The 13693-nt window shown below is 41.3% G+C and overlaps 1 protein-coding gene and 1 long non-coding RNA gene across 5 annotated transcripts in view; one reads left to right on the top strand and one right to left on the bottom strand.

Annotated features, from left to right (window-relative positions):
- The window catches only part of LOC122808807, a 391579-nt gene that overhangs the window by 108203 nt on the left and 269683 nt on the right, over window positions 1-13693 (top strand). The gene's annotated exons all lie outside the window — the stretch shown is intronic.
- Window positions 3299-13693, bottom strand: part of LOC122808806 (alpha-2-macroglobulin-like) — a 2637399-nt gene continuing 2627004 nt past the window's right edge. For 3 of the 4 annotated variants that reach the window (XM_044079865.1, XM_044079862.1, XM_044079864.1), the window contains exon 36: window positions 3299-3615. In XM_044079865.1, coding sequence (XP_043935800.1) covers window positions 3587-3615 — 29 coding nt within the window. In that variant the 3' untranslated portion in view covers window positions 3299-3586. The remainder of the gene's footprint in view (window positions 3616-13693) is intronic. The other variant, XM_044079863.1, reaches the window with a different exon arrangement.

Below are 13693 nucleotides of genomic sequence, written 5' to 3'. Positions count from 1 at the left end.
GTCCTATTGGCACAGTGGTCTCAAGACCAGTAATATGTATAGGGAGGTGGGAAGTGACCAGTGCTGGATTTACTGTTGTTGGTGCCGAATAGGATGGGGCTGAAGCACTAGTTGAAGGCATAGTTGGTGCAGTAGACATTATCAGTGCCGTGGCTGGTGCCGGGGGCAGTGTTATTGAAGACGGCACCAAAGTGGATGCGCACAGTTTCGGTACAAGGATGGCACCGAGGAGAGTGGTTGAGGCTCCGGAGCCAAAGACTTTGGTGCCAATTTAGGAATTTCTGGCCGGGGTTTAGACTTCACATTGCCAGAAAAAGGTGAAAAAGGTACAGAGTGGCTTCTTTTTTTGTGTTGTTTCTTTGGAGGGGTGAACCCTCCGACCCAGAAATAGCCTCTGAAAAGGGGAGTTTTTAATAGGCCTGTAAGAATAACTTTGTTTTTCCTCTCATTTAGGGTACGAGAACTGAACCTTTTACAAATCGCACATGGTGGTTGAGCAGAGAGGTGCATAAAACCCAGACAGTAGACACAAGAAGTATGACTGTCTGAATTAGGCATTTTGGGACAGCAATGGTCACATTGCTTGAATCCTGTTGTCCCTTTCTTCTCAGACATGGCAGGAACAACCTAGGCAAATATCAAGTATCAACAAAATATGATCCAACACAATACAATACAAAGAGTAAATGGAAAGACAGATACGAAAGCATTTTTTTTAAAGGAAGAAAGAAAGAAAGAATACCAACAATGGTATTTAGATTAACTCAAGAGATAAGGGGAAGTAGAGAGAGAGAGGAAGGCCTGTACCAACGATGGTACTGAGATGAACAAGTTGGTAAGGGGGTAAGAACAAAATTTACTCTATGGGGGTAAAAGTTTAGCGACTAAACAGAGAAGGGTTTACAAAAGTAAAAGAGAGAAAATTCTGTGGAAAAAAAGGTTTTAGAGTAATAATTTTTATAGTACTTAGCTGAGAGCTGGCTTAACATGTCTCGATATCTACACGTCAAACGAGATCTGAGGTAACAGGGAGAGGGGCACTATGGGTAAACCTTAGCTTGAGCATTTTTTGGCTGGCACAAGCTTGTTATAAGGCCAACTTGGTTCTGAGGATGGAAACTGACACCCATCAGTAAGGAATGAATGAAGATTAACAACAACAGCTGCATAATTTTCTTATGTAGTTATTATTACCACCTTTTATATATAACTGTGCTTTTGTTAAATGTCTAGTTCCAATTTTTATGTTACACATAAAACATAAATGACTGTTATACATAATGTCATATGTCATACATGACTGTGTTAGTCAGGTTGGTCTTTTCTACAGTTGTTTCATGTCCTATCCATTTGCGCCTATGTCACATCTTACATAACTTTTTGTTTTTTGAAAGCCCTCAGGGGGTTCTTGGTTAGTTGTAATACTAAATGAGATCATTCTATGGTCAGATCTTACCAGGGAGGAGTTAATGCATGGGAAGGAGCAACATTCCCCCATGTTTGTGAGTACTTGGTCTAGGATATTTGTACCATTACTTGGGAAGCTAACCAGTTGCTCCAGGGTGCTTGCATTGAAGAAGTCCAAAAACCTCTGAGCAAGTGAATTATGGGTCGTATAAATCTCCCAGTTTACGGAGAGGTAGTTGAAGTCATTGATAAGTGTGGTGTTAGAATGAATGTTAAGAGATTCCAGTAGGTTTTGGTAGGAGGAGTGATTTTCCAGACTCATGTTAGAGAATCTGTAGCTAGCAATGATACCATAGAGGGTCGCACCTGGTTACTTGGGCATGGAGCAGCTTAAGAGATGCATTTTGTTGGACCAGTCTAGCAGTATATTTGTCCTTTATGAACACTGAGACACCTCTTCCCATTGTTTTATCCTGAGCTGTGGGGATCGAAATGTATGAAAGGCATTGTAGCCTTAGATAGTTGGGGAGGCATTCCATGGTTCTGAAACATGTTTCTTTGACTGCACATATGTCTGCATTCTCCAGAGTAAGGAGTGCCTCCAGGGACTGCAGTTTTTTTATTTAAACTCCTGGCATTAATGCAGCAGTACCTTTAGGTAGTTGTGAGTGACTTTTGTGGGTCTATGTTAGATGTGGGAGTGTGTGTGCAAGTGTTTGTGGATTAGGGTCAGAGTAAGGGGATAGACTTTAGGTGTGTTTGTGTCAGTGTTTCTGGATTAAAATTGGAGTAAAGATTATTTAAAGAAATAGTTTTGTGTATATGCGTGGGTGCATGTGTCTTTCTGAACCTGTTTTGAGTAGTGGTACTACCTAAGGTAAGGTGTAGGGTTAGGCTTCACCCTCCTGCCCACCTTATTAATTTGCCCTAAACCTAATCCTGCCTTTAATCCTATTCTATAACCTTAATTTAGAAAAGCCCTTTCCATAAGACTACCAATGTTCAGACAATGCTAGGATTTTGATAATTTTTGTTTGTTTTATTTTATTTTTAATTCAAACTGATCAGAAAAGGAGACTGCTTAGCTTTTTTTTTAGATAAGTTTAACATGGTGTTTGGGTGGTGTTTTTTTTTGTTGGTATTGCGAGTTTGGGATTTTAAAGTGTCGGCATTATGTATTGTCAGTGTTTTAGTTTTATTATCATGTACACGGATATTATGCTGGATCAGCATTTTTAAATATATAGCTATAACTAATTCTATATCTAGACACATATGTGTGTGCCTATGTGCATGCCAGACAACTTGTCAAACATGAAAGTCACTGAATGGCAAATGACAGAGCACAATAAAAGAAAAAAAATCTTGTTTTTTGCAAGAGGGAGCAAGCCCCCTACACCCACCATACCCCCTTTCCGAGATTACATTACAGGGACAAATTCCTTGATCCCCATTGTTCGATCAGTTGTTTTTTGATCAGCTGTGCTGTTGTTTTTTCTGGGTTCAACAAGTAACATTTCTGCGCACACACACACACACACACACACACACACACATATATATATATATATATATATATATATATATATATATATATATATATATATATGCAGTCACACATTACTACATATACATATATGGAAGTGACGTATTCATATATGATAAACTGGTAGTAAAATATTGCCTGAAAAAGTATAACTTTAAGTAGGAATTTGTTTGAATATGTATTCAAAGTAAGCATTACGAGCTATCCACAATGCTAACAACAAGTGATTAAATAATAAAGAAGGTTACATAAAAATAAAAGGAGAGAGACTGAGATTTTCATTAATCAAAAATGCTTCTACAAATAGATATTAAATACTATAAACAGACAACAGAAGACCCTTGATTAAAAAGAAAATGTTTATTAATAGAATGAAACAAACTACAAAACAATAATTTTTGTCAGTTACTTCAATATTAAACAAAATAATACTGTGCCTTGCATGCCTTCAGTGTGACAGAAGGAACACATGGTTAGTGGACTTATAATTGCATGTTAGAGCAATCCGTTCCAGCAGTTCTGTTCCATTCGTTTTATATTGGTGAACAGCATATTATAATTGCGCTCTTAATAAAGCTGACTTGAGGAATCTTCAAGAAATGCATAATGGTAGGTAACATTCAGTTTTTCCGGTCAACGGGTATTGTCTTCTTTTAACTCTGCTAGAGCAAATTACAAAAAAAAATGAAGTTATGTTTAACACAGATGTCAGTTCAACGATTTTCTAAAATTTATGCATGTAGACCAAAATCACAAGTACAGAGCACTTATTGTTTCACAAACTACATTTCATATCCACAGCATCCTAGTTTTAAACATATATCATGATTTTTGCTGGGGACTTTGCAGTATGTAATAGAGACAGTACACTGAAATTATTGTACACTCATTGAGTTAATCTCAAAAGGCAACAGATCAACAGATAAATGAGAAATGGGAATTAATACTGATAATGAAGGTCACATCATATTTTCTAACCCATAACAGAAATATCACCCTATAACAGTTTACCCAGAATGGTGAGGTTTGACAAACATATGGAATGTTTTTCCCCCAAAAGGACAGTGGTTACTACCTTACATAAAGTGTCATATTTACACACTTCATAAGCTTACAATTTCACCAAGACCTGTTGAAAGCCACTATTCTTGTTGGTTGGCAACTGATTGTATTTACTGGCTACACTAAGATGGGAAGGAGAGTTCAGTAACACACCACCAGAGGCAATGCTTCTCATAGAAAACAGCTGCTTTCAAAGGCAGCTGCCAGCAAGACTAATTTTGCTCAAGTGAATCTGATAACCCACATTTCAACAATCCATACCCCTAACCCTCTACTTAACTAGCATATTATACCATACCACTCCAAATACCATATTACTCTCCAGTGCCCTACTGTGTAAGCTCTTCTACTTTACCAATAGTGTTTATCAGTGTGATCTACTCATTAGTTGCTGATGTGGACAACATCTTACTTTGTATTCCATTTTATAAACACACTAGTAAATTTTCCATGAATTAAAGTGTAAACGGGCACATTCAAATTTACATTTCAGTTAATGCTCAACACAGTTTAAATAAAATCAGTACTCAACTTATGGAATAATATGACTATGACGTATTTCTTAAGATCCATTACCAAATGTATTTCTCTCTATATATTTCCTGCCTGTGCTCTATTGCATATTTTCTCTTTACACCATTCTGGATTTCTGTTAGGTCTCAAATTGCTGCAGCATATGGTATGTCTTACAGGCACTTTTTGGCTGAGGAAAGTCAGAGCAGAGAATGGACAGCTACATTTAAGCTTGCCACAGACTTAACAAAATCATAAATTATGTCACCAGTTCCAGTTGAATTAAAGAAGCTACAGCACAATGCAATGCTGTTTGAAGCTTGAAACTTAGTTTTCATATATGAGATGTTAGTCACTGTTGATCAGTTTTGTACCTCAGCCTATGTCCCTGATGCACACTTCTGTGTCTCAGTAAAACAACTAAAACAAGTATTAATTTCAAGCTTAACAGACAGATTCATTTTAAGGGCAAACCAACAGTAGGCCACCCCGGCGACCAAGAACAAAATAATAAAACTTAACACCTACCCAGGTGGGAGGCTATGCCCCCCGCACCTCCCCTAACTAAATATACCAACTCCAAGATTGCACTACAGTGAGGAAAAGGGCAAATTCTGTATAGCGGCCGACACTTGCCTTGCCCTGGGAAAATTTTCCCTGAAAGCTCTGTTCAGCGATTGCTAGCTTTGCTAAATAGGTGTTCGATGAACAGGTGTTCGCTACTTTGTGATTCGATGAAATGTCATAGACCCGTACCCTAAGGGATAGAAAAGTAAAAAAAAGAGAGAGAAGTACCAACAAGGGTATGTGAAAGTTACCTTAAAAAGGCAGGAAGTAAACAGATGCAATACTTCAAACCACTTAGAGGGTGAAACTATAAGTAAATAGTTAACTAGAGAAAAAAAGAGTTTTAAAGGACAAAAAACGCTTACTACACAATCCGAAATGCTATGAGAGTGGATCCATGTCCATGCAAGATGACAGCAAATGAGATCTTGGGTACTGGGGATGGACTAGGGCATTATGAAAAGATGGAGGAGCTTGACAGTTCAATCCAAACTCTGTAAAATAAGTATGAGTTGGATCCGAGGTTGGATCCATGACTCATACATTGAGGAAGAATGAAAAAGACACCATCAGATCTAATGTTTTCATAAAACATAAATGAGGAATAATAGGTAACAAGCTGTGAAATTACAGCATTTTGAACTTTGGCACTATCACAAACAGATTTAGCAAAGAAAGATCCAGAACTGGTTTCCAAGCATTTTCTTTCTTTGGCACAATAAACATTCTTGAAGAAAAACTTTTCCCAACCTGGAAAGGAGAAACTACTTATCACTCCCTGAAACAGCAAGTATTGAAGGATGGGGAAATTATAAAGTGTCTGTTCTGGTGGATGAGGAATTACCCACCTGGAAGAGGGTATTTCCTCTCACTGCCATCTATAATCTTGCTGAATGATCTAGAAAACCCATTTATCTGAAACTGTTTCCAAAAAGGAAAGTAGAGATTCAGACTTTCTGGAGGAGAAAAAGGACTGCTGGGCAAGGACCCTTAAATAGTCATTATTATCTCTGTTTATTTATTTATATAAAAACTGATGAAAGGTTAGAGAATCTCTTAGAAAATTTTTAGGACAGCTGAAAAGTCTTTGCTATTCTCTGTATCAATTTGCCAATTTCATCAGACTTTTTGATAACCTCTGCAGCAGAGGAACCAAAAACTAAATCCCTATCCATAGGAGAAAAGAAAATCTCATTTTTCACATAATCTGGGAGTTCTGAGAATGCAGCCAGCAAACCTCCTCAAAACGCTAGAAATTACCATAGCCCTGGAAGAAGTATCACCTGAGTTATACACAATCCTCATACGTTCACAATTAGAATAAATTTTAATGAGCTTGACAATTCAAACTTCTAATAATTAAAGCTGCAGATGCATACATCTTCCCATCCTTGACAGAAAGAGTAGGATTGGAATTAAGAAAATGTTTAGCAGCACTAAGATTAAGTAAAGCTGTAGCTGCTGGGTCAGGATTAAGATAAGTGTATAAAGACATAAAGGACTGAGGAACTTTAAAAAAAAGATTAAGGAACTTTATACATAGACTCTTTTTTTAGGAGTTACAGAGTGCAGAGTGTGGTCTGCACTCTTGTGGGTGGAGAGGGTAGATTCTGCCCTTCTGAGCTGGGAGTTTCTGGTTAAAGGCTTATTGTGCCTGCTTATTTGAACTGTTTCTTTCTGAAATTGGTACGCCTTGTTTGCTGTAGCATAGACTAAATTCAGGCTTGCTGAATCTAGCTTTGTTTGTATAACTTGAGCACTAATCCAGACCATCTTTTTTTGAAGAAGGTTCCCTGCATCCTAGTGGCAGGAGTGTGCAGTTAGAACTTGTCTGATCGAAGACTGCTGGAACGGAGCTCAGTTTTTTAGCTTTTTATTGGTTAATTGGTTAATTTCTTTAAATCAGTTTGCTCATTTGCTACTATTATATTAAAAAAAAAAAGCACTTTATGCATCGCCGCTTAACTAAGGTTAAACTATTCATAGGTTCATAGGTAGGTACTAGGTTATTGGCCGTAGAGCCTATATAAGCCTAGCCAAAAAGGTGACCTGGTATTCACCACCCAAGAAAAGCATTTTCCTTTGCCCCTGTCGAGCAGAGCCACAGAAGTGATCCCCGGGGTGAATTTCCTATTTCCCATCCAATCATTAAGATTTTTTTTGAAGAGTGCTAATGAAGAGCTTTGTTTGATATAGATAGGAAGTTTGTTCCAGAGTATGGGAAGTCTCTGGGACAGGAATCTATCCCTCCAGCATGTTCTGTTTATTGTGGTGACAAGGTTTAGGTCCCTAGAGCATGTACCTTGGAGGGATTGGGATTTCTTTAAGTGGAGCAAGTCCAACAGCTCTGGGTTTGACATAGTTTTGTATGTTAGGCAGAGATTGCCTCTGAGTAGGCGATATGCGATGGAGTAAAGCTGGAGTTTTTTGAGACAGTCTATGTAGGGCATCTGTTTGAGGCCTGTAATCCTCTTTGTGAGGTATTTCTGCGGCCTTTCCAGTTGTTGTAGACGTCTTGTGAGGTACACACCAAAAGGGGCGTTGCACTCAATAATGGGTCTAATGAGTGCCGAGTAGAGGGGAACAATGACTTTTTTTTTCTTGGATGAGAAACCTTTTGTGATGAGGTGTGCCACGTAGAAGGATTTCCTGACTAATGCGATGTGATTATCAAAGGAGAGACTGCTGTCCACCTGTGTCCCAAGGTCTCTTATCAAACTTTCGGTGTTAAGAAGACTACCGCCTGTGTGGTAGTTCATGGGTACAGAGTTTTTACCAAAGGGGATGACAATGCACTTTTTGGCATTGAGCTTGAGGCCATGGCTTTGACACCAGGCATCTGTCTCAGTGAGGCCCTTTTGTAGGATGTCCACATTGTTAGGAGTTTCGATTATGACTCCTAGTTTGCAGTCATCTGCAAACTTCGTTAGCCAAAGACCTTCTTTGTTAGCCTGTACTTCAGAGAAGTAGATACCAAACAGGAGAGGATCCAGACTTGAACCTTGTGGTACTCCACTTGTCACTGGTCTGAAGTCAGATTTGGAGTCTGCTACTTTCACAGTGTGGGTTCTGTCAGTGAGCCATTTGGCAACCCATCTTGTGACATAGGGATTTATACCTAGTTTAGTGAGTTTATCTATAATTCCAGCGTGGGGGATGGTGTTGAAAGCCTTGGCGAGATCTAGATAGGCTGTGTGAACCACCTTACCCTCATCTACGGCTTTGGTGACTGCTTCAAAGACGTCTATCAGGTTTAGGAGACATGATCTGCCTTTTAAAAACCCGAACTGGGTGGGGTCCAGAGTTTGGAGATTACCAGTGTCTTTGTTTATAAGTTCCATGATGATACGTTCCATGACCTTGCAGACCAGGCTCGTCAGGCTAGTGGGGCGGTAGTTCCCATGGTCTGTGGTGACTTCCCCTTTGTGGAGTGGGATAACCGTCGCTGTGCGCCATTCACTGGGCACAAAGCCTGAGGTGAGGCTATGATTGAACATGGTGCTTAGGTGGGGTGCCAGTTCGTTCTGTAGTCCATGTAAAATGCAGCCCGGGCTCCCGGTGGCATAAAGTCTGCTCTTCAAATTTTCCCTTAGAACTAGCCAGTTTTTTAGTTTTAGCACTCAAATCTGTTTCTTTGAGCTCAGCACTTGTCAGAACTCAATGTAAGCACTAAATAAGCTACAAATTACTACAGCACTCAACTTTCCTCACTTGTCTAGAGGAAAACGGTTTTTAGTACTTAATAAATAAGCACCTATCCAGGCATGTCTAAGGGCCAGCTCCCAGTGTTTTCTCCTGTCTACTTGATGAATTTGGGCATCTTGGGGCAATGCAGCAATTCCCTCATTTACACAGACAACCCTCTCCTCCTACCACCCAGCATTACAACCTGTGAGAGATACACTTATATAGCCAAACTGGAAGCAAAGCTCTCTTCACCCAAGACTGGACTAGACAGTCAAGAGGAGAAGGTAAACACCTGTACCACAACACACTCATCATATAGTCCCTCAAAACCTATACCACCAAAACACACACACAGCAACACAAAACACACACCTACATTAGTAGAGGCTCTCAATAAAAATCTGCTCAAGCAACAGAGACCTCCAAAGCAGAAACGCAAGCAACCTCCACCCCCAACACAACCCAAATGATATGTAGCCCACAAACTCAGTGTACCACTCATCCACAGCCCATAAGGCATAACAATGTACCCAACACTCTAGTCATAGGTGACTCTATAGTCAGGCACACTGATGTTCCATTCACCAGGCTAAACAAGGAGAAAGGTACTGTCAGCTGACTGTCAGGTGCCAGGATCTGCCACATAATGCGCGCACTCAGGTCACTCCACAAGTACAAATATGACTCTGTCATTGTCCATGTTGGTGTGAATGACCTGAGATGTACCTCCCTGGACTACATGAAAAGAGACATGGAGGAGCTCTCCGATCTTGTAGCCCAGGCAGGTGTGATCCTAGCCCTGAGTAGCATCTGGGTTCCTATCATATAATCGAACTTCCAGAAGGTCGAACACCAGAAGTTCGAACTTGGAAGTTCAAAAGTTGAAAATGTCGAAGCCGCGGAAGTCCGAATTCTTTCCCAGGGAAAGATTTCGGTTGGCAGCTTCTGCGGCTTCGACATTTTCTCCATTGTAATGTGAAAGTTACAGAACGGGTTAAGGTAACTGTGCGATTGTGATGGATGTTGGGGTTTGGGTGCGGGTAAGGTAAGTGTACGATAGTGATGGACTTTAGGGTTAGGGTGCGGGTAAAGTAAGTGTGCGATAGTGACGGAATTTAGGGTTAGGGTAAGGTAAGTGAGTGATAGTGATGGACTTCGGTTAGGGTGCGGGTAAGTTAAGTGTGTGATAGTGACGGACTTTAGGGTTAGGGTGCGGGTAAGGTAAGTGAGCGATAGTGACGGACCACAGGGTTAGGATGGAGGTAAGGTAAGTGTGTGGTAGTGACAGACCTTAGGGTTAGGGTTTGGGTTAAGGTTAGTGCATAGATAGTTGTGTATGTAAGGTTTAGTGTAGGTTTATAACATTTTTGGTGTGCTTGTGTTGTGTGTGTGTTTTTCGGAACAGCGGATTTTTTCCCTGGGAAAATAATTCGCTGTTCTGATGTTTTGATGTTATCACATTTCGATCTTCCAAGTTCGAACTTCTGATGTTCGAAATTTTGGAAGCTCGATTATGTGATATAGACCCGTAGCATTCTGCCATCACCCAGAATGATACCACAGTACAAGGACAAAATGATCGACTTCAACAACTGGCTAAGCTTCTGGTGTCTTTCTAAGGGGATCCAGTACCTGTCTGCCTGGGATGACATGATCAACAGACCACGATGCTTTGCTAGAGATGGCCTGCACCTGTTGCCCTTGGGATTCCTGATACTGGCTAAGGCTCTTGCCACCCCTATAGTGCCTTTTTTAGGTAAGCTTCAAATGACAAATTCACCACCGTAACAGGTACAAGCAAGTAAAATCTGTGGGTAATGCTACTCAATGCTAGAAGTCTAAACCTCAAAATGCATTCACTCGAGGCACTCCTTAAAATGGAGAACATCGACATCTGTGCAGTGACAGAGACCTGGTTCAAGGCTCCAGAGAGCACCCCTGCATTACCAGGCTATAATTCATACCTCACCTTTTGGCCACCTAACCTGGACCGAAACATTAAAGGTGGAGGTGTGTCCATATTCATTAAGGATATACACACCTCCAGGCTAGTTGCTCAGCATAATGCAGCCCAGATTATTCAAGTGCAACTAACAATGGTCAAGATGGCAATCCAAATTGTAACTTGCTACAAATCCCCCACCATGTCCCAGGATTCTGACTCCTCATTTCTTGATACACTGGAAAATATTAGGGTACAACCCAACACCTTAATAATGGGTGATTTCAACTACCCCACCATTAACTGGGAAAACTACTCATGTACCAGCTCTTTTGCTCAATGTTTTCTGGAATTCATAAACTCCAACGCCTTGGATCAACTTATCCACACCCACCACAAGGGGCAACAATATCCTAGACCTGGTCATTACCAACATAGATGACCGGTGTTCCACACCAGAGGTCAACTCCTCGTTGGTCAGATCCAACCACAAGCTAATCAGCCTAGTCATCCACATCCCACCCCCACCCCCCATTAGGGAAACCACTGTAAAATATTAATCCAAAGCCAACTTCAGGCTTCTTAAGACAGAAGTGGCAAACTTCATGACACCCATGCAGACGGACAATAGAGGTACGACCGCTGAATACACAAATGCACTTTATAAGCACTTACACAAGTGCATGGATCGTGCTATCCCTAACAGAACCAATATGCTATCCTCCAATAAAAGGAAGCCAATCTGGTGGTCCCCTGCTATAAACAAACTCTACAACAGAAGAAAGAAACTGTTGCAAAAAAGAGTAAAATACCATGATTGGAGGAACTCCCTGGTCAGCCTCAGTAAGAAGCAGAGATCCCTCATAAAATCCTCCAAAGCTAGTTACGAAAGCAAAATCGCCACTGATTCTAAAGACAACCACAAAGCATTCTATAGCTATGTCAAGAATCTCAATGGCAACACTCAGATCTGCTCTGAGTTACAGCACAATGGCACTAAATATACTGAACCAACTGATATTGCCAACATCCTGGCAGATAGGTTCAGTGCTAACTTTACCCCCCTCTCACCCCCTAAAGGGCCAATCTCTATACCGGAAGAATGCAAAGTTCCTGTAATCACAGCTGCACAGGTAAAAGCCACACTCTCCAAAGCCAAGAACACAGCATCCATGGGACCTGACAACATCCCAGGCTGCATTCTAAATGAACTACAGAATGAACTGGCACCCCACCTATACACCATGTTCAATCATAGCCTCACCTCAGGCTTTGTGCCCACTGAATGGTACACAGCGACTGTTATCCCACTCCAAAAAGGGGGAGCCACCATGGACCACGGGAACTACCGCCCCATTAGCTTATGAGCCTGGTCTGCAAGGCCATGGAATGTATCATCATGGAACTTATAAACAAAGACATTGGTAATCTTCAAACTCTGGACCCCACCCAGTTCACGTTTGTAAAAGGCAGATCATGTCTCCTAAACTTGATAGACTTCTTTGAAGCAGTCACCAAAGCCGTAGACAAGGGTAAGGTGGTTCACACAGCCTATCTAGATCTCGCCAAGGCTTTCGACACCATCCCCACTCTGGAATTATAAATAAACTCACTAAACTAGGTCTATATCACAAGATGGGTTGCCAGCTGTCTCACTGCCAGAACCCATACTGTGAAAGTAGCAGACTCCAAATCCAACTTCAGACCAGTGACGAGTGGAGTAAAAAGAAGTTATGTACTCACCATAATGTTCCATCTGAGTAGGTAACTTCATTTGTCAGCAACCTGTGGGTCTCAGATCCAACCTCGGAAATGAGCCCGCAGCTTTCCAAGCTAAAAGATCCGAGCTCTCAGCTCCTCCCCCTTACCCATAATACCCTGCTACCTCCCTCCAGTCCTCAGATCGGGTTTGCCAATTATGCACCCAAAACAAAACAAACTAAGACCCTCGAAAGAGGAACACTAACCTGATGCATGACAAAGGGAAACCTTTCGTCATAGATATAAGCATGAAACAGGCTAGGGGGAAGGGGGGGGTCAGTTGCTGACAAATGAAGTTACCTACTCAGATGGAACTTTATGGTGAGTACATAACTTCTTTTTCTGAAGTAGTTAACTTCATTTGATCGGCAACCTGTGGGACAGAGTCCCCAGCTACCTAAAACCTTGGGCGGTCCTCAAGGAAGGATATTCCGAAGCACTGCACAGCCAAATGCTGCCCTACTTCTGGATATCAGATTCAACTTATAATGAGAAATGAAGGTATGAGAAGAGGACCAAGTAGCCACTGAGCAGATGTCATCTAGAGGAACTTTTGGCCAGAATGCTGCAGAACTAGCCATAGAACGGGTAGAATGGGCATGAACCCCTAAGGGTTCAGGCTGACCGGAAGCTAAATAAGCATGCATGATGCAGTGGGATATCCATCTAGCTAAGGTAACTTTTGTAATAGGCTTTCCCAAGGATGGCTTAACAAAAGACACAAAGAGCTGATCCGATTTCCGAGAAGTGGCTGTCCTGTGCAAGTAAAAACGCAATTGTCTGTACACATCCAATAAGTGCAATCTGTATTCCCCTTTGTTCTGAAAGTTGGGGAAGAAGACAGGCAAGTTAATGGATTGGTTGATATTGGATTCAGAGGCCACCTTCGGCAAGAATGAAGGGTTAGTCCTGAGAGACACTCTGTCCTTGTGGAAAACCAGATACTGAGGTTTCATACAAAGGGCTTGAAGTTCAGATACCCTTCTGACTGAAGTAATTGCAATCAGGAAGGCTGTTTTCCAAGATAAGAATTTTAACTCAACCGAAGCTGTCGGTTCAAAGAGTGGGCCAGTCAGTGCCTGAAGAACCAAGGTTAAGTCCCATGGGGGAACCGCATTCTTGACCGGAGGTCTCAACAGAAAAGTGCCTTTCAAAAAGGTTTTGCATATCTTAGCGGACGCTAAGGGACCAAGGTTATCCCCTATATG

This window comes from Protopterus annectens, chromosome 8.part0, assembly GCF_019279795.1.
Source record: "Protopterus annectens isolate FY-2018-M chromosome 8.part0, PAN1.0, whole genome shotgun sequence".
Taxonomy (NCBI): Eukaryota; Metazoa; Chordata; order Ceratodontiformes; family Protopteridae; genus Protopterus; species Protopterus annectens.
Note: the sequence above shows the minus strand (reverse complement) of the source record. Positions and strands in the feature narration are given on the sequence as shown.